At 45.8% G+C, this 21995-nt stretch overlaps 1 protein-coding gene and 1 non-coding gene across 2 annotated transcripts in view; one reads left to right on the forward strand and one right to left on the reverse strand.

Annotated features, from left to right (window-relative positions):
• Positions 1–15131: 15131 nt before the first annotated feature.
• LOC128693720 (carbohydrate sulfotransferase 10) overlaps positions 15132–21995 on the forward strand; it is a 12860-nt gene continuing 5996 nt past the window's right edge. The window contains exons 1-3 of the mRNA XM_053783547.2: positions 15132–15348; positions 18984–19190; positions 19598–19720. Of these exons, the coding sequence (XP_053639522.2) occupies positions 19032–19190; positions 19598–19720 (282 nt within the window). The 5' untranslated portion in view covers positions 15132–15348; positions 18984–19031. The remainder of the gene's footprint in view (positions 15349–18983; positions 19191–19597; positions 19721–21995) is intronic.
• TRNAM-CAU (transfer RNA methionine (anticodon CAU)) lies at positions 16558–16630 on the reverse strand. The gene has a single exon. It is a non-coding gene; the product is annotated as a tRNA-Met (tRNA).

Raw genomic sequence — 21995 nt, forward strand, 5'->3', positions numbered from 1 at the left:
GAGTTAAGGTAATCAGTCCCTCAGCCTTGGAGTTGTTGAAGAGAGTTAAGGTAATCAGTCCCTCAGCCTTGGAGTTGTTGAAGAGAGTTAAGGTAATCAGTCCCTCAGCCTTGGGGTTGTTGAAGAGAGTTAAGGTAATCAGTCCCTCAGCCTTGGGGTTGTTGAAGAGAGTTAAGGTAATCAGTCCCTCAGCCTTGGGGTTGTTGAAGAGAGTTAAGGTAATCAGTCCCTCAGCCTTGGGGTTGTTGAAGAGAGTTAAGGTAATCAGTCCCTCAGCCTTGGAGTTGTTGAAGAGAGTTAAGGTAATCAGTCCCTCAGCCTTGGAGTTGTTGAAGAGAGTTAAGGTAATCAGTCCCTCAGCCTTGGAGTTGTTGAAGAGAGTTAAGGTAATCAGTCCCTCAGCCTTGGAGTTGTTGAAGAGAGTTAAGGTAATCAGTCCCTCAGCCTTGGAGTTGTTGAAGAGAGTTAAGGTAATCAGTCCCTCAGCCTTGGAGTTGTTGAAGAGAGTTAAGGTAATCAGTCCCTCAGCCTTGGGGTTGTTGAAGAGAGTTAAGGTAATCAGTCCCTCAGCCTTGGAGTTGTTGAAGAGAGTTAAGGTAATCAGTCTCTCAGCCTTGGAGTTGTTGAAGAGAGCTAAGGTAATCAGTCCCTCAGCCTTGGGGTTGTTGAAGAGAGTTAAGGTAATCAGTCCCTCAGCCTTGGAGTTGTTGAAGAGAGTTAAGGTAATCAGTCCCTCAGCCTTGGGGTTGTTGAAGAGAGTTAAGGTAATCAGTCCCTCAGCCTTGGAGTTGTTGAAGAGAGTTAAGGTAATCAGTCCCTCAGCCTTGGAGTGGGTGAAGATCATTTCAGTCTTGAAGAATCCGAAGCACAGGCAGAAAGATGTCGCACATATTTCTAATTCATCATCTTGTCAGTACTGTGTACCATTCATGTACAAAACAATAGTTGTACGAACATGTCTACGTCTGAGTGCAACATTGCCAAGGTTCTACTGTGATTGACGCGTCCAGTTGAAGACTTGTAGATGGCATCCTGTGCTGAGCGGCGCTTCCCTTCTCCAGTAACGATCAAGTAATTATTCTTGTTAGAGATGTGCAGCTGTGCAGCCATAGTACGTGCACGGACCAACCCTGGTATGTACATGAATGGTATACAATACCGACAGGGATGAAACCTAGCCTCCAGCGTGTGCTGCAGAGTCTTCAAGACTAAGGTGATCTTCCTAGCTCCAAGACTGAGGGACTGACTATGTTATAGTTACGGCTTTGTCAAGCCGTAACGGCTTGACAAAGCTCCTGGAGAGCGAAACGTTGCCACACTAAAATGTCACATGAGTTTCACTTGTGTCCTACCAAAACAAACTGTCGATAATTCTAGCAAGATTGTTATAAAGTGAAGGATGTTGTCGACAAGTTGTATTTGGTGGATATCAACACTAACTCTTATTAATCTTCCTGGAGAGAGTTGAGTAAGATTTTTATACCAAGAATATCATCCAGAAAAGTCAGTGTAAAGTTACCAGAAGGAAAGTCAGTAACATCAGCTGGAGGAACTTCACATATATCATCCACATCAGGTGATGGAACTTTGTCTCATCTTCTTCAACAGAGAACTTGATGAGACTCACTGTAGTAATAATATATGACACTTTGACCCGAGTTACGTAATGATTCACTCCCTTACTCATCAGATTTGTCTCCCACAGCCTTCAGTCTCTCTCCCACATCCCTCCAGGTTCCTCCCTCACAGATCGAAATCACTCCCATACACCTTCAATTCCAAGAACACACACACACACACACACACACACACACACACACACACACACACACACACACACACACCTCCCACCTAACACCTCCCCAGCTCACACACCGGCGTAGCTGACTAGCTAAGAAACCGGTCGCTCTGGTTGCCCAATCCATGCAGCCTGACGACCCATAACAATGCAAGTCTCTTGACCACCGCTTCTAAAATAAGCATGACCATCGTAAGACACTGGGACAGCAAGTGTCCCAGAACACGAACCCTCTCTACCCAAGACAAGACTTAATCATGTTTTCCATTTATACACCTCAATCATAACCCTTCCTCAATCTATCATCTTTCCTCTGCAAGACATCAACAACAGATGTCACGACACTCTCCCAACGGGGGACAACACTGGGTCACCTCCTGGACAAGACCCGGGCTGGGTCTTGTCCAGGGTATCTTTAGTGTTGAAACGTTTCGCCTACACAGCAGGCTTCTTCAGTCAGATACAGAAGCAGCAGGTGTGTCCCACACCTGAGGGACTGACCACCTCAAAGGTTTATGGACTCATTACATAATCTTCATTACACTACTACACCTGCTGCCTCTGTATTTGACTGAAGAAGTCTACTGTGTAAGCGAAACGTTTCAACAATAAAGATACCCAACTGTTGCACATGTGTCTAAATCATTAGTTTGAAAAGGCCCTGTCTAGCATAGACCCGTAGGCCTGCTGCAGTGCTCCTCCTTTCTTACGTTCTTATGCCAGACAAGTCTCTCACACTTATCAAAGGATCACTGGGGATCGAACCGGTGAACTTCCACTATCAAGTCCACAGTATTACGGATTTACTTGTGTACAGAATGTATATTATTCATAATATGGAAGACAGAATTTGATAAAACTCGCTATAATTATAAAAAAGTATGTGTGACTTACGTTGCTGACCTGAAGATGTCTCCTTGAGTACCCGAAAGCGCTCAAGTATTTAGAGGGCCTTTTATTGTGATAGTCGTGGCACCAATGACTTTATAAAGTAGAAAAATGTCCATCAGAATTACTATTACTATTACTATTACTACTACTACTTCCACTACTACTACTACTGCTATTACTACCGCCGCTACTACCACTACTACTACCACCAACTACAGTCTTCCACTTGTTCTCGAGGTACTATAACTCCTCATTAAGGTGTTTAAACTGGCAAAGGGGCGCTTGAAGCTCTGTGTGTGTGTTAGTTACCATTTTGTCCTAGGCACATGTCGATTAGACACTAGGCCTGCTGTATATGCAAGTGTGTGTGTGTGTGTGTGTGTGTCGTGTGTGTGTGTGTCGTGTGTGTGTGTGTGTGTGTGTGTGTGTATTTGTGTGTGTGTGTGTGTGTGTGTGTGTGTGTGTGTGTGTGTGTGTGTGTGTGTGTGAGGGGGAAACGAGAGAGAGATCTAACCTGGTGTGTTCACTCTACCTTGGTCCAGGCACTACTGACGGGCCTTTACAGCCTGGAGTGCCACAGTGCCACTCTGACACCGCCCTCCCACCTCACCCTTGTTTACAACATATACAGGAAATATCTTCATTCATTTTCCAGGAGTTTCGGTGTCTGGAATTCCATTATCAGTACTGAAATATTAAGGAACACTTCTTCTAGCAACCCACATTTCTTTCCACTAGTTTGCGAAGGACACTTGTTAGGCTCTCTCTTGTGTAGTTTAGTGCCACCTCTCTCTCTCTCTCTCTCTCTCTCTCTCTCTCTCTCTCTCTCTCTCTCTCTCTCTCTCTCTCTCTCTCTCTCTCTCTCTCTCACTCACTACTGGACTACTGGCACAATAATGTCCAGTAATCTGTCACACAACAGTTCCTTCTTGTGTTAGGTAAGAAGACACAGCAGCAACTACTGTAATATTTTACTGTAGCAACGTTTCGCTCTCCAGGGGGATTATCAAGCAGGAGCGCGAAATGTTGTCACAATAATATGTCAACATTGGTTACTCCTGTGTCCTTTTACTCAACATTTTGCCGGTAATTCCATCATTATTATTCATTCCTTCGTCTCCTGTGATTTGTTCATGATGGTGTGTGTGTAATCACCTATTTGTGGTTACAGGAGTCTGTTCATAGCTCCTGGCCCCGCATCTTCACTGATTGCTACTAGGTCCTCTCTCTCCCTGCTCCATGAGCTTTATCATACCTCATCTTAAAGCTATGTATGGTTCCTGCCTCCACTGCACCACTTGGTAGGCTATTCCACTGCCTGACAACTCTATGACTGAAGAAATACATCCTAACATTTCCCCTAACATGTCTTCAACTTCCAACTGCGACCCCTTGTTGCTGTGTCTCATCTCTGGAATATCCTGTCTCTGTTCACTTTGTCAATTCCTCGCAGCATTTTGTATGTCGTCATCATGTCTCCCCTAACAATCCTGTCTTATAGTGTTGTCAGTCCGATTTCCCTTAACCTTTCTTCGTAGGACATTCCCCTGAGCTCTGGAACCAGCCTTGTTGCAAACCTTTACGCTTTCTCTAATTTCTTAAGGTACTTGACCAGGTGTGTGTGTGTGTGTGTGTGTGTGTGTGTGTGTGTGTGTGTGTGTGTGTGTGTGTGTGTGTGTGAGTGTGTGTGTGTGTGTGTGTGTGTGTGTGTGTGTGTGTGTGTGTGTGTGTGTGTGTGTGTGTGTGTGTGTGACCAGTGACAATAAAGGGAGACATTCTTATATAACCGGTTTTTCTGGCCTTCTGAGGCAAGCCTAAGAGGAGGGAACTGACTGGAGGAGGAGGAGATGGAGGAAGTGGAAGGAGGAGGGATGTTTTTACCCCAACATAAGTTAAATATTGATAAACAAAAGGCAACCATGTTAAGTGTCCAGCACACAGGATGGAACAGTCTTCAAGTGTCCAGCACACAGGATGGAACAGTCTTCAAGTGTCCAGCACACAGGATGGAACAGTCTTCAAGTGTCCAGCACACAGGATGGAACAGTCTTCAAGTGTCCAGCACACAGGATGGAACAGTCTTCAAGTGTCCAGCACACAGGATGGAACAGTCTTCAAGTGTCCAGCACACAGGATGGAACAGTCTTCAAGTGTCCAGCACACAGGATGGAACAGTCTTCAAGTGTCCAACACACAGGATGGAACAGTCTTCAAGTGTCCAGCACACAGGATGGAACAGTCTTCAAGTGACTAGCACACAGGATGGAACAGTCTTCAAGTGTCCAGCACACAGGATGGAACAGTCTTCAAGTGTCCAGTACACAGAATGGAACAGTCTTCAAGTGTCCAGCACACAGGATGGATCAGTCTTCAAGTGTCCAACACACAGGATGGAACAGTCTTCAAGTGTCCAACACACAGTGTCCAGCACACAGGATGGAACAGTCTTCAAGTGTCCAACACACAGGATGGAACAGTCTTCAAGTGTCCAACACACAGGATGGAACAGTCTTCAAGTGACCAGCACACAGGATGGAACAGTCTTCAAGTGTCCAGCACACAGGATGGAACAGTCTTCAAGTGTCCAACACACAGGATGGAACAGTCTTCAAGTGTCCAACACACAGGATGGAACAGTCTTCAAGTGTCCAACACACAGGATGGAACAGTCTTCAAGTGACCAGCACCCCATGATGGAACAGTCAAGTGTCAGCACAGGATGGAACAGTTCTTCAGCACACAGTGGAACAGCCTTCCTAGCACACAGGATGGAACAGTCTTCAAGTGTCCATGGAACAGTCTTCAAGTGTCCAGCACACAGGATGGAACAGTCTTCAAGTGTCCAGCACACAGGATGGAACAGTCCTTCAAGTGTCCAGCACACAGGATGGAAGCAGTCTTTCAAGTGTCCAGCACACAGGATGGAACAGTCTTCAAGTGTCCAGCACACAGGATGGAACAGTCTTCAAGTGTCCAGCACACAGGATGGAACAGTCTTCAAGTGTCCAGCACACAGGATGGAACAGTCTTCAAGTGTCCAGCACACAGGATGGAACAGTCTTCAAGTGTCCAGCACACAGGATGGAACAGTCTTCAAGTGTCCAACACACAGGATGGAACAGTCTTCAAGTGTCCAGCACACAGGATGGAACAGTCTTCAAGTGTCCAGCACACAGAATGGAACAGTCTTCAAGTGACCAGCACACAGGATGGAACAGTCTTCAAGTGACCAGCACCCATGATGGAACAGTCTTCAAGTGTCCAGCACACAGGATGGAACAGCCTTCAAGTGTCCAGCACACAGGATGGAACAGCCTTCAAGTGACTAGCACACAGGATGGAACAGTCTTCAAGTGTCCAGCACACAGGATGGAACAGTCTTCAAGTGTCCAGCACACAGGATGGAACAGTCTTCAAGTGTCCAGCACACAGGATGGAACAGTCTTCAAGTGTCCAGCACACAGGATGGAACAGTCTTCAAGTGTCCAGGACACAGGATGGAACAGTCTTCAAGTGTCCAGCACACAGGATGGAACAGTCTTCAAGTGTCCAGCACACAGGATGGAACAGTCTTCAAGTGTCCAGCACACAGGATGGAACAGTCTTCAAGTGTCCAGGACACAGGATGGAACAGTCTTCAAGTGTCCAGCACACAGGATGGAACAGTCTTCAAGTGTCCAACACACAGGATGGAACAGTCTTCAAGTGTCCAGGACACAGGATGGAACAGTCTTCAAGTGTCCAACACACAGGATAGAACAGTCTTCAAGTGTCCAACACACAGGATGGAACAGTCTTCAAGTGTCCAACACACAGGATGGAACAGTCTTCAAGTGTCCAGGACACAGGATGGAACAGTCTTCAAGTGTCCAACACACAGGATGGAACAGTCTTCAAGTGTCCAACACACAGGATGGAACAGTCTTCAAGTGTCTAACACACGGGATGGAACAGTCTTCAAGTGTCCAACACACAGGATGGAACAGTCTTCAAGTGTCCAACACACAGGATGGAACAGTCTTCAAGTGTCCAACACACAGGATGGAACAGTCTTCAAGTGACCAGCACACAGGATGGAACAGTCTTCAAGTGTCCAGCACACAGGATGGAACAGTCTTCAAGTGTCCAGCACACAGGATGGAACAGTCTTCAAGTGTCCAGCACACAGGATGGAACAGTCTTCAAGTGACTAGCACACAGGATGGAACAGTCTTCAAGTGTCCAGCACACAGGATGGAACAGTCTTCAAGTGTCCAGCACACAGGATGGAACAGTCTTCAAGTGTCCAGCACACAGGATGGAACAGTCTTCAAGTGACCAGCACACAGGATGGAACAGTCTTCAAGTGTCCAGCACACAGGATGGAACAGTCTTCAAGTGACCAACTATGTCACTTCGACTCACCATTGTGATGGGTTGTTGTGGTGGGTAATTTACACGTATTTTTCTATTTGTGATAATTTGTCTAACTGTACACAGATAACTGGCACATAGGAGAGAGAGAGAGAGAGAGAGAGAGAGAGAGAGAGAGAGAGAGAGAGAGAGAGAGAGAGAGAGAGAGAGAGAGAGAGAGAGAGAAGAGCAGGTTACGATGACTTTTCGGTCCGACTTGGACCATTTTCTGGTTATTTATCTATTGTTCCATTCACAGTATTGTGCCTTTTTGTTCACGGTGTAACTGTATTTGTGTATACCTGTACCTAAATAAACTTACTATCTTATTTACTTACTATCTTACCGTAGCTCGATCGCTAACGCACTCAGATCACACACTGAGGTCCGTGGTTCGATCCCCGGAAAGGGTGGAAATATTACGACGTGTTTCCTTAGGACACCTGCTGTCACTGTTCACCTAGCAGTAAGTAGGTGCCTGGGTGCTAGGTGACAAAATTAACGAAAGTTGTGGGAAATGCTCTACATAACCTGAGACTTTCTATATAGCATGTCATGGGTGTCAGCTATGGTCTTTATACCTTGTACCATGTACTGGTAGAAATAAACATTATTATTATTATTATTATTATTATTATTATTATTATTATTATTATTATTATTATTTATCCTGATGTGTGAGAATGCAGTGACTGGGGTGGGGCGGTGGTGGGGTTGGGTTCGGGGTGGTGTTGGGTTCTTGAACCCTGGGAGGTGAGGGGTCTTGTCTGGGGCCCGGCTGCCAGGGGGGTGGGTAATGGTTTCTGAAACCTTAAAGTAGAACAGTTGTAATAACAGAGTAGTTGTTATAGTAGGTTCAGGAGACGGGGGGGGGGGAGATAGAGTGAATAAAGACGGAGATGGAGTGTGGTGATGAAAGAATGTGAAAGATGCCGATACACACCAGCACGAGAGAGAGAGAGAGAGAGAGAGAGAGAGAGAGAGAGAGAGAGAGAGAGAGAGAGAGAGAGAGAGAGAGAGAGAGAGAGAGAGAGAGAGAGAGAGAGAGAGAGAGAGAGAGAATGAGAGAGAATAAACATACCAAAAGATGTTAGGTAAGACACATATGCAACAGTTAGGTATCTTTATTTCGAAACGTTTCGCCTACACAGTAGGCTTCTTCAGTCGAGTACAGAAAAGTTGGCTGGATTTGAGAGGGACGTGACCTCCCAACGACTACATTCTTACCTCTACCTGTGGCCTACATCTCACCTCCTGGTGGTATATAAGGCTCCATCCTGTCACTTCAACTCCATATTGTTTCAGACTACGGAACAATACTCTTCTCCAGACTGAGGGACTGACCACCTCAAAACTTCAAGGGTGATGGACTGATTACATCGTCTTCACGTTTCTTCTATCTATTTAAAGGATGTTTAATTATCCATGGACCAGTTTCCTTATATCCTTATCGTTCCTGCCCACGTAGCAGTTACAAAATGTATGTGTTAGCACTGTTGTGGGTCACATCTAAGAAAAATATGTAAGAAACTTTAGTCTTGCTGTAATGTCACATTCTGTGTAAGAAAATCCTTCAGTCGTGCGTGAAAGAAGCTGTGGTACAGCTGGAAGACTGATGCGACTTTAACGGATCTAAGAAAGGATTTTAATTTGGTAGATTACAACATCCTTTTATTTAAACTAGAACACTGTGGAATCATACTTCAAGTTTTCACGTATGGACTGATTATATTGACTCAAGGCTGAGGGACCGATTACCTCAAACTCCTCCTGTTCTTCAGCATTTTCCTTTGCATGGACTGATGAAGCTACTGTGTGGCAAATCGTTTCCTCAGTATAAATACACAATATTGCACATGTGTGTAATTTATCAACAAAGAAAGTTCTATCTCACCTACATAAGATAAAAAAAATTAGACACATGTACAACATCTGGGTATCTTTATTTGTAGACGTCTACAAATAAAGATACCCAGATGTGGCACATGCGTCTAATTCCTCATCTTGTCGGTATTGTCTACCATTTGTGCTCACCGTCACACACCAACATGTGACCATTAATAACATTACTTTATCACACCACTTATGAACAGAGAGGTGCCACAGGGCGCCATCCTTGGTCTTCTATTATTTTTTACCAACATCAGTATTATGTCTCTCAGGTAACATAACTTTTATCTTCTCGGATGGAGACCAGGTTGTCCTCAGCAACACTGTTAATGACGCACTTGTAGAATTATCTCCATGGATGACAACCACCAAATATACCATCATTATTGATGTAGCCTCCACGGTGTTTGGGAATAAAGCTACTACTACTACTACTGCTGCTATACCTGCTGCCGCTACACCTGCTACTACACACCACCACCTCCACCACCACCACCACCACCACCTACCACCACCTACCACCTACCACCACCACCACCTCCACCACCACCACCACCACCACCACCACCTGGCCACCGCCACCACCACCACCACCACCACCACCACCACCACCACCACCACCACCACCACCACCGCCACCACCCCCACCACCACCACCACCACCACCACCACCACCGCCACCGCCACCACCACCACCACCACCACCACCGCCACCACCACCACCACCGCCACCTCACCACCACCACCACCACCACCACCACCACCACCACCACCACCACCACCACCACCGCCGCTGGCCACCACCACCACCACCACCACCACCACCACCACCACCGCCACCACCACCACCACCCCTCCCACCGCCACCACCACCACCACCACCACCACCACCACCACCACCACCTACCACTACCACCACCACTACCACCTACCTACCTACTACTACCACCTACAACAATTATATAATACTTTGCACCTCACTCTATGTTGTACAACACCAACAAGGTAAAGAATCAGACACCTGTGCAACATCTGGGTATCTTTACTTGTAGACGTTTCGCCATCCAGTGGCTTTATCAATAAAAATTCAAGACTAGAATGGTCTCCACCAACACCAACACTGAGGGACTGATTACCTCATCTTTTATATATAGTTCTTCTGTCTTTTCCAATTATGTTACTAAATTTGTATTGATAAAGCCACTGGATGGCGAAACGTCTACAAGTAAAGATACCCAGATGTTGCACAGGTGTCTAATTCTTCACCTCGTTCTATACTTATATAAGATAAGATAAGATTTCGTTCGGATTTTTAACCCCGGAGGGTTAGCCACCCAGGATAACCCAAGAAAGTCAGTGCGTCATCGAGGACTAACTTATTTCCATTGGGGTCCTCAATCTTGTCCCCCAGGATGCGACCCACACCAGTCGACTAACACCCAGGTACCTATTGGCCCATGCAAGATACCTTCTTCTCAAAACCACAAGAAAATTTCTAAATACATGTATATATATATACATACACACAAAATAACTCTGTGTTGTTCTGTTGTGTGGAAAACAAACTCTAAATTTAACAGGAAATGCAATGTTATATTATCTTAGTGGCGGCAGACTGACGCTCACTATACATAACAAAGCTGACTCGTTGTCAGTCGTTCATTGTTTACATCAGGATTTGGTTTAGAAAGACACGTAAGCAAACACTATAACATATTTATTAGAAAACGTTTCGGTCCTGGGACCTTGATCAAGGTCCCAGGACCGAAACGTTTTCTAATAAATATGTTATAGTGTTTGCTTACGTGTCTTTCTAAACCAACTTGTCGGTATTTATTACCAAGGTTTATAACATCAGGATTTACTCTCGTTTGCCAAACATTTGGTGTTAGTAAGTTTATTCAAGTATACACAAATATTTAGTGTTAGTAAGTAAGTAAGTAAGTTTATTCAGGTATACATAAATACAGTTACATAGAATTATCATACATAGCAACATATGTGTAGAGAACCTAGTATTCACTAGGCTGTCAGTACAAAAAGGTATTGAGAGTTCTTATAATAGGTACTGAGAGCTGTGACAATAGATACAAAGAGCCTTAATAGGTACAGAGAGTCCTGACACTAGGTAGGTGTAGGGGTGATGACCCACGCTACCCTGGTCAGACTACGACAATGTGACTGCAAGTTTATAATATATTAAAGTCACCCCTGGGTTTTTTAATATGGGCACAGCTGGTCCTTGATGGGTACAGTTGGTCCTTGACATACAACTGGTTTCCTGGAAGATGAGTTCACGTGACCCCAAGATATATAGAAGGAGACTCGGGGTATTCCCAGAATAATAAGGGTGCCATAAGAGTGCCATAGGAGGGGAATTAGTGAACAAGATCCTACGATTGCAAAGGATACTTATGTACAGTTCACCATACTCATTTTCCATAAATAAACGCTCTGACCTGTATAACAGGAGTCTTCTTCTGCAGTTTATCACTACCTGGAGTATACCTGGAGGGTGTGTATGCCCAAGTATAGGCCTGCCAAGCCTCCGAAATCTTATCATTGATCCTCGCTGAACAGCCTCATTTTCAATCGTAGCAGATGTTCTGGGGGTCAACGCCCCCGGGGCCCGATCCATGACCACTATAATATTGACAACCAATCCCTTATATTGTAGAAATATGCAGTTTATTGTAAACATAACTAAATATAATAAAGAGATGGAAGAATTAGGCACTTTTGCAGCATGTTGATTGTAGGAACGTGTCAGCAACATGTTGCTTCCTCAGTCCGGTACAGTGATGAATGTTGATGGTAACACACATGGGTATCTTTATTACTGAAACCGTTCATCCATACAGTAGTTAGTTTAACATCTTTTTATGCATCACGTACCCGTGGTGTGGACGGTAGTCACAAGATTACAAAGGTACATAATGAGTCCACGGACTGGACCTCAACATTACAGAGGTACATAATGGGTCCAGGGACTGGACCTCAACATTACAGAGGTACATAATGGGTCCAGGGACTGGACCTCAACATTACAGAGGTACATAATGGGTCCAGGGACTGGACCTCAACATTACAGAGGTACATAATGGGTCCAGGGACTGGACCTCAACATTACAGAGGTACATAATGGGTCCAGGGACTGGACCTCAACATTACAGAGGTACATAATGGGCCCAGGGACTGGACCTCAACATTACAGAGGTACATAATGGGTCCAGGGACTGTACCTCAACATTACAGAGGTACATAATGGGTCCAGGGACTGTAACTCAACATTACAGAGGTAAGTGTTCATAGCTGAACAAGTTACAGTGGTAATGAACTGTTTACATGTTTATATCTGGTTACACACACACACATACACACACTCACACACACACACACACACACACACACACACACACACACACACACACACACACACACACACACACACACACACACACACACACACACACACACACACACACGGGGTCAGGAGCTGAGTCTCGACTCCTGCAACCACAAATAGGTGAGTGGTAATGCTTTATTCACAGTGGGCAAAGTCAAGATATTTTTCCAGAATGGTTTGTAATATACCACTGTGGATAAAATACTCTGTCATGAACATTTCTGAGTTGTCCCTCAATACACAATAGACTTCTTCAGTCACTTACAGAGGCAGCAGGTGGTGAGTCCCTCAGCCTGGCGAAGAGCTGAGGTCCTGGTTCCTGTGTATGTGACTGAACAAGTCTACTGTGTAGGTCGAAACATTTCATCAATAAAACACCCAAGTGTTGTATACGTCTCTTAATATTTAACCTGTCAGTATTTTATATCATTTGTCAATATAATAACCATCTGTTGGTATATTAATATTATATTATTTATCTGTTGGTATGAACATTAAAATGGTATAAAATACCGACAGGTTGTTAGGTAAGACACATATGCAACAGTTAGGTATCTTTATTTCGAAACGTTTCGCCTACACAGTAGGCTTCTTCAGTCGAGTACAGAAGAGTTGATAGAAGCAGAAGAGACTTGAAGACGATGTAATCAGTCCATCACCCTTGAAGTTTTGAGGTGGTCAGTCCCTCAGTCTGGAGAAGAGTATTGTTCCATAGTCTGAAACAATATGGAGCTGAAGTGACAGGATGGAGCCTTATATGCCACCAGGAGGTGAGATGTAGGCCACAGGTAGAGGTAAGAATGTAGTCGTTGGGAGGTCACGTCCCTCTCAAATCCAGCCAACTTTTCTGTACTCGACTGAAGAAGCCTACTGTGTAGGCGAAACGTTTCGAAATAAAGATACCTAACTGTTGCATATGTGGCTTACCGAACAACCTGTCGGGATTTTATGCCATTTTAAATATTCACCCTTTAAATAATGAGAATATCGAATATAATTGTGGTTTCTCAAATAGAAGGTTAAAAAAAAATTGTCAAGGAAGACCTGGCAAACTAGTTTGAAGAAAGTAGAACAGTACAAGTAGGAACTAGCAGATCATCTCAGTTATAATGATATGAGTCAAGTAAGCATATTTATGGAGACAGTAACAAGGTCAGTATATTGCAAGACGTTGTTGCCGCTACACTAACTTTATACTGTTACATAAATTATTATACATAGCAACATATGCAGAACAACCACTGGAAAAAAATAGTGAAATTCCAAGCGCTTTCGTGACTTCTGACTGCATCGTTAATGATCTCTGAAATCCTGAGACGATATCCACATTTTACGTCGAGTAGACGAAGACTTTCTTCAAGAAACTTTAAGATTATAAGGACATATATTTTATTGGTAATAAGATATTTAAATGTTTTTGAGACTGTGGCTCCATACTGTATTGTGTTTGTTAGCTATCTGGAGTACCTGGAGTATACCTGGAGAGGGGTTTCAGGGGTCAACGTCCCCGCGGCCCGGTCTATGACCAGGCCTCGCGGTGGATCAGGGTCTGATCAACCAGGCTGGTACTGTTGACCGGTATATTAAAAAAAATATAAAATATAAAATGACTCTAATATTTTTGTGTGGGACGCACTAGTGGTCAGTGAGGGTCTGAGGAAGACCCTCACTGACCTGTGTAATACTGAGTCTGAAGTGATCAAGGTCCCAGGACCGAAACGTTTTCTAATAAATATGTTATAGTGTTTGCTTACGTGTCTTTCTAAACCAATACTGAGTCTGCACTACCAAAGACAGCATGAACTGCAGGTGCAGTATAACCCAGCCACTCAGACCACACAACCATCAAGCTTGTGTTCCATCGTGCCAGGGAATCCAACCCGGGTACTTGGGATTATGAGAGATGAATTCTTTGCCAGTTGAGCTAGGCGGCACCACCCCTGGGTCCTGCCCTGCTAGGCGGCACCACCCCTGGGTCCTGCCCTGCTAGGCGGCACCACCCCTGGGTCCTGCCCTGCTAGGCGGCACCACCCCTGGGTCCTGCCCTGCTAGGCGGCACCACCCCTGGGTCCTGCCCTGCTAGGCGGCACCACCCCTGGGTCCTGCCCTGCTAGGCGGCACCACCCCTGGGTCCTGCCCTGCTAGGCGGCACCACCCCTGGGTCCTGCCCTGCTAGGCGGCACCACCCCTGGGTCCTGCCCTGCTAGGCGGCACCACCCCTGGGTCCTGCCCTGCTAGGCGGCACCACCCCTGGGTCCTGCACTGCTAGGCGGCACCACCCCTGGGTCCTGCACTGCTAGGCGGCACCACCCCTGGGTCCTGCACTGCTAGGCGGCACCACCCCTGGGTCCTGCACTGCTAGGCGGCACCACCCCTGGGTCCTGCACTGCTAGGCGGCACCACCCCTGGGTCCTGCCCTGCTGAGTGAACAACAACCGGGAGAGAACACCACCCCTGGGTCCTGCCCTGTTGAGTGAACAACAACTGGGAGAGAACACCACCCCTGGGTCCTGCCCTGCTGAGTGAACAACAACTGGGAGAGAACACCACCCCTGGGTCCTGCCCTGCTGACTGAACAACAACTGGGAGAGAACACCACCCCTGGGTCCTGCCCTGCTGACTGAACAACAACTGGGAGAGAACACCACCCCTGGGTCCTGCCCTGCTGAGTGAACAACAACTGGGAGAGAGTGACTGAGTAAGGTTGGATTCAGTGTGTGTAGTAACGTTGTGTAGGAGAGTGGGTGTACCTCTCGCTTCTAACCTCCCTCCCACCCTCCACCACTCCCTCCCACCCTCCACCACTCCCTCCCACAATCCATCACTCCCTCCAACACGCCGGACGATTCACCTGATCCTCCTCCTCCTCGCAGTGAAGCTAAATTAACGACGATCTGCCAGCAACAGATCCAGTTATTGCAGAAAGACTGGGTGTGTCCACGACAACTCGCAGAGACAATCTGTACACAAGGTACTGTACACAACTTGTATTCTGTGTATGCTCACAGCCGGACTAAGATCTTGCAGGCCCCTGGGCTACATGTACTGTCAGTCCCCGGGCTACTGGTACTGTCAGACCTGGGTTGGAGGCCCCTGGGTTAGAGGCCCCTGGGCTGCAGCCCCTGGGTTGGAGGCCCCTGGGCTGCAGCCCCTGGGTTGGAGGCCCCTGGGCTGCAGCCCCTGGGTTGGAGGCCCCTGGGCTGCAGCCCCTCAAGCCCAGGCCTTGATCTGGTCCTTTGTATGCTACACTTACGTTATAATTTTGTGTATGTGATGATTATTATTGAATGTTTCGAGCCACATAAACATTTCTTATTAACCAAATATAAAGTTTTAGGAACAATTTTGAAGTCGACTTTATTATGGTTCTCGTGGCTCACTAGGTAGCGTCCTGAGGTCACACATTGAGGCACCGGGGTTAGATCCTCAGACAGACATCTGCCGTCCCTTTTCACCTAACAGTCAGTAGGTACTTGGTAGTTAGCCAACTGGTGTGGGTGGAATCCTGGGGGAGTGGATCACACGACCCCAATGGAAACAAGGAAGTTGATGACCTGGGTTTATTAAGTTATACTGGCTTACTAACCCTCCTGTACACAAATTATTAAGTTATACTGGCTTACTAACCCTCGTCTTGTACACACATTATTAAGTTATACTGGCTTACTAACCCTCTTGTACACACATTATCTTAAGTTTCCTTGTCGATGATCGTAAGAAATAATGGATTCAAACTGGATAAGTTGAGATTTAGAAAGCATATAGGAAAGAGAGTAGATGATGAGTGGAACAATCTACCTAGTAATGGAACAGTCTACCTAGTAGTGGAACAATCTACCTAGTAGTGGAACAGTCTACCTAGCAGTTGATGAGTGGAACAGTTTACCTAGCTGGGTCATTGAAGCTAAAACCTTGGGTAGCGTCAAATTTAGGTCAGATATATGAATGAGACGGGTTGGACTTGAGTGAGACTTGGACTTGAGTGAGACTTGGACTTGAGTGAGACTTGGACTTGAGTGAGACTTGGACTTGAGTGAGACTTGACTTGAGTGAGACTTGGACTTGAATTAATAAATGTATCAGTACTTATCTAGGGCAGCACTGATAATGAGTTACCTGAAGAAGGTTTCGCGGGTCGACCCCCCGCGGCTCGGTCCATGACCAGGCCTAAGAAAATATCTGCCCCGAGTGAGGATCGAACTCACGACCTTGAGATTATGAGACTCACGCGCTGCCTACTGCGCCATCGAGGCTGTGTGAATATATTTATGGGCGAATATTTTTGTTAGTGGGTTTAGATTTGAGAAGAATTTACCAAGTATGAGCCAGTAGGCCTGCTGCAGTGTTCCTCATTTATTATGTTCTTATGATACGGCCGCATTTAGTTATCCTACACTAATAACACTCAGAGATAAGGACACCATAAGAACACCATCAGTCTTGGAGAAAATGTATTTGAGGTGGTCAGTCCCTCAGCCTGGAGAACCTGGAACCTGTGAACCTGTACCTGAGTAGAGGTACAGGTAGGTTCACCAGGACGGGTCTTGGCCCGGGTCTTCTCTATATGGTGACCCGGCAGTACATGACTATATATAGACAGGTGGAGAATGATGGGAGACTGTATTTGAGACAAAGTAAGTTTATTCAGGTATACACAAATACAGTTACATAGATTATCATACATAGTAGCATATGTGTAGAGAACCTGGGATAACCTAAAAAAAGTCAGTAACTTATTTCCATTGGTGTCCTAGGGCTGCCCCTGTCATAGGGCAGTTCTTGCCATAGGGCTGCCCTTGTCATAGGACTGCCCTTGTCATAGGGTTGCCCTTGTCATAGGGCAGCTCTTGTCATAGGGCAGCTCTTGTCATAGGGCTGCCCTTGTCATAGGGCTGTAAACTGTACTCCACTTGACATGAATTCTCAGTGTCTCTGCTATAGCAGGGACACTGAGTCGGACTTGGTGCAGGTTGTATACCGTCTACAGCCCTACAGCTATAGGGCTGTAGACGGTACACAACTTACACCAACTCCGACACTACTGCGGGAGTCACTGCCGGGTCACCACATGGAGAAGACCCGGGCCAGGACCCGTCCTGGCAAACCTATCTCAACATGGATATTTTACGCAGGTAGATGTGTTTGTGACTTAATAAAGTCCACTGTGCGGGCGACGCGTAGTCAATAAAGGATAACATTATACTGCATTTGCGTTTAATTTTTCCATTGTGTGTTGGTATGTTATATACCATTCATCTGGACACACACACACACACACACACACACACACACACACACACACACACAGGGTCTTGAGAGGATAACCTCGGACCATAAAAATGGTCAGTACAGCCATCATTAGGTCACTATATAAGTCACGGTGGTCATACCAGCTAGAAAAAGGCAGAAATCTTTCGATCTGCACCTCCTTTTATATATACATTACTTCTTGCGCTTAATAATCCACATGGAGACAGACTCACATTAACTGGTCCCGTAGATGGGATGGTAGCGCACTCAGCTCACACATTAAGGTACGTGGTTCGATCTCCGGTACGGGTGGAAACACTAGGATGTATTTCCTTAAAACACATGCTGTCCATGTTCACCTAGCAGTAAGTAGGTACCTGGGTGTTAGTTGACTGGTGTGGGTGGCATCCTGGGGGACGAAATTAACCTAAGTTGTGGGAAATGCTCTACATAACCAGGAACTTTCTATATAGTATGTCATGGATGTCAGCTATGGTCTGTATAAGTTGTATCATGTACTGCTAGAAATAAATATTATTATTATTATTATTATTATTATTATTATTATTATTATTATTATTATTATTATTATTATTATTATTATTATTATTATTATTATTATTATTATTATCATTATCATTACTATCTATATATTTCGATCCCTTCTGGGAGACATACACATTTCAGTATTATATACACTGAGACATACACATCTCAGTACATATATATACACTGAGAGACATACACATCTCAGTATATATACACTGAGAGACATACACATCTCAGTATATATACACTGAGAGACATATACATCTCCCTGTGTATATACTTACGAGTAAAGGTTAAAAATATACACTATATAACCCGTCAATATATAAAGTTATATATAGTAACTTCTCCTCAATACTCCACCTTAAATTCAAAGTTAATATATCTCTAACAAGTTACTGAGAGTTAGAAGAGATCACAACTTAAGTTACATTAGACTAAGTTAAGTTACTTCTGGTACGACCCACGACCCACCAAACTTAACACCACATAAACTGTAATATATCAAAAGTGAAAAATGTGTCTATGGCAGGAAACACATCCGGGCTCTTAACATTTTCAATGTTTTTCTTAAAACAAACATTAATTTTTATATAAGTTTTTTTGTCCTAACATTATAATTTATATATATATATATATATATATATATATATATATATATATATATATATATATATATATATATATATATATTATTATTATTATTATTATTATTATTATTCCACTTTCAGTCCACTATAGTTCAGTTATTAACCTTATAACTCATAAGGGTTTAGCGCAATGAGTGACCACATTTCTTTTTTATAGTGAGAGACCAAGAGGGAGGTGCATACTGCTGCTGTAGTGAGAGAGACGATGATTTCCTGCAGGTGGGGAGGTTATCCTCTGAAGAGGACCTCCTGGGGAGGTTGGCCTCTGAGGAGGAGGCTGTACCTGAGCCTGGCCTCCACCACCCTCCTTCTGGCCAACCTCTGTATCTACCTCCTGCATCACACCTCCAGTTTTAGGCCTAAGGTAGGTAGGCCTCTCTCTCTCTCTCTCTCTCTGATTATCATCATAATAATAATAATAATAATAATAATAATAATAATAATAATAATAATAATAATAATAATAATAATAATAATAAATATTATTATTATTATTATATTCACGGGGAAACGCTAAACCAGTAAGGGTCATGCAGCTCCTGGGGAATGGGAAGTAATCAGGCTTTATCCGAGGAAAGGGAGAGTTGCTCTAATTCTTCGGATGAAGAGCCCATCATCGGCACTAGAACCGTACGGGTTTAGCGATGCTCATAACAATGTGGGGGATTCACAATGGTATCCCTTGCAGTTGCAGGTCTGTATCCCTTGTATCAGGTTTGTATCCCTTGTATCAGGTATGTATCCCTTGTAGCAAGTCTGTATCCCTTTCAGGTGTCTGGGTCGTCTTGGAATACCTCGGTGACCGGTGAGAGGTCGTGGAGGTCGTCGTGGAGGTCGTCAGAGGTCGTGGTCACACCTAACACGACCCTCTCAGACAGCCTTCTGAAGACTCAGGTACTATCAGGTCATCTTCATTCTTCTTCCTTCCTTCCTTCCTCCTCCTCTTCCTCTTCCTCCTCCTCCTCCTCCTCCTCCTCCTCCTCCTCCTCCTCTCTAAATAGTAGAAGTCAGACCCAAGCATCGCTGTAAGGTGGTGTGTTCTGTGTGTGGGTTGTGTACAGTTATATTTTTGTTTGTGTCATAGATAAAGTCACGAAACTTTCCACCTTCAGATATTCTAAAGCAGAAGAAGCTACGTGGGGATGGAAATCTTTAGTTGTAGATCTTTCGAGCTCTCTTGCGTCGTCAGGAGCTATGCAATGTTGCAAAACAGCAACAGGTAAGAGGGGAAATTCTCTGAGGCAAAGCAAATCAGTGGCAGATCATATCAAAGAGTGACATGGGCTGCCTTGCCTAAAAGAATGTCACCTACTGTCTGTTGCTGCCTTGCAACATTGCATAGCTCCTGATGACGTACGAGTGTGTGGAAGATCTAGATGTGAAGATTTTCATCCCCGTGTAGCCTTTTCTGCGATTGTATTGCATATTCTAAAGCACCTATTGATTCTGCAATGTTGTCTACGAATGGGTATATGTGGGTAGATATTCTAATTTCTCTTCCACACCTGAATCATCTCTCTCCTCTGTCTACAAATAGGTATATTACGATGTCTTAATTCCTTTAATACCTCTTCCTTTATGTCCTCTGTCTACTGTATATTATTTATCTTGTTCCCGCTCTGGAATTATGAAAATTATCTTCATACAGAACTCTGTTTCTCCTGTGTATGGAAGACGTTATCCTGATAGTAACTGCAGCTCTGCTGGAAGTTTGACAGCTGAAGTCTGCCAGCTCAGACTGACACAGCTACTGAAGTCTGCCAGCTCAGACTGACACAGCTACTGAAGTCTTCTATCTCAGGCTGACACTACTGAAGTCTACCAGCTCAGGCTGACACATTATAACACCTAGTATGAACACTATCCTGAGTAATGGAATATAACAGGGAAATATACCTAGCTTTTGTTCTCACTGAGTAAATGTTATATAGAACAGTGTAGTAGCACAGTCGCCACACACTGCCCTCCGCCACACACTGCCCTTCACCACACTGCCCTCCGCCACACACTGCCCTCCACCACACACTGCCCTCCACCACACACTGCCCTCCACCACACACTGCCCTCCACCACACTCTGCCCTCCACCACACACTGCCCTCCACCACACACTGCCCTTCACCACACTGCCCTCCGCCACACACTGCCCTCCGCCACACACTGCCCTTCACCACACTCTGCTCTCCACCACACACTGCCCTCCACCACACACTGCCCTCCACCACACTCTGCCCTCCACCACACACTGCCCTCCGCCACACACTGCCCTCCGCCACACTGCCCTCCACCACACTCTGCCCTCCACACACTGCCCTCCACCACACACTGCCCTCCACCAAACATTGCCCTCCACCAAACACTGCCCTCCACCAAACACTGCCCTCCACCAAACACTGCCCTCCACCAAACACTGCCCTCCACCACACTCTGCCCTCCACACACTGCCCTCCACCACACACTGCCCTCCACCAAACACTGCCCTCAGCCACACACTGCCCTTCACCACACTCTGCTCTCCACCACACACTGCCCTCCACCAAACACTGCCCTCAGCCACACACTGCCCTTCACCACACTCTGCTCTCCACCACACACTGCCCTCCACCACACACTGCCCTCCACCACACACTGCCCTCCACCACACACTGCCCTCCACCACACACTGCCCTCAGCCACACACTGCCCTTCACCACACTCTGCTCTCCACCACACACTGCCCTCCACCACACACTGCCCTCCACCACACACTGCCCTCCACCACACACTGCCCTCCACCACACACTGCCCTCCACCACACACTGCCCTCCACCACACACTGCCCTCCACCACACACTGCCCTCAGCCACACACTGCCCTTCACCACACTCTGCTCTCCACCACACACTGCCCTCCACCACACACTGCCCTTCACCACACTCTGCTCTCCACCACACACTGCCCTCCACCACACACTGCCCTCCACCACACACTGCCCTCCACCACACACTGCCCTCAGCCACACACTGCCCTTCACCACACACTGCCCTCCACCAAACACTGCCCTCAGCCACACACTGCCCTCCACCAAACACTGCCCTCCACCACACTCTGTCCTCCACACACTGCCCTCCACCACACACTGCCCTCCACCAAACACTGCCCTCAGCCACACACTGCCCTTCACCACACTC

The sequence above is a fragment of the Cherax quadricarinatus genome, chromosome 34 (assembly GCF_038502225.1).
Source record: "Cherax quadricarinatus isolate ZL_2023a chromosome 34, ASM3850222v1, whole genome shotgun sequence".
Classification (NCBI taxonomy): domain Eukaryota; kingdom Metazoa; phylum Arthropoda; class Malacostraca; order Decapoda; family Parastacidae; genus Cherax; species Cherax quadricarinatus.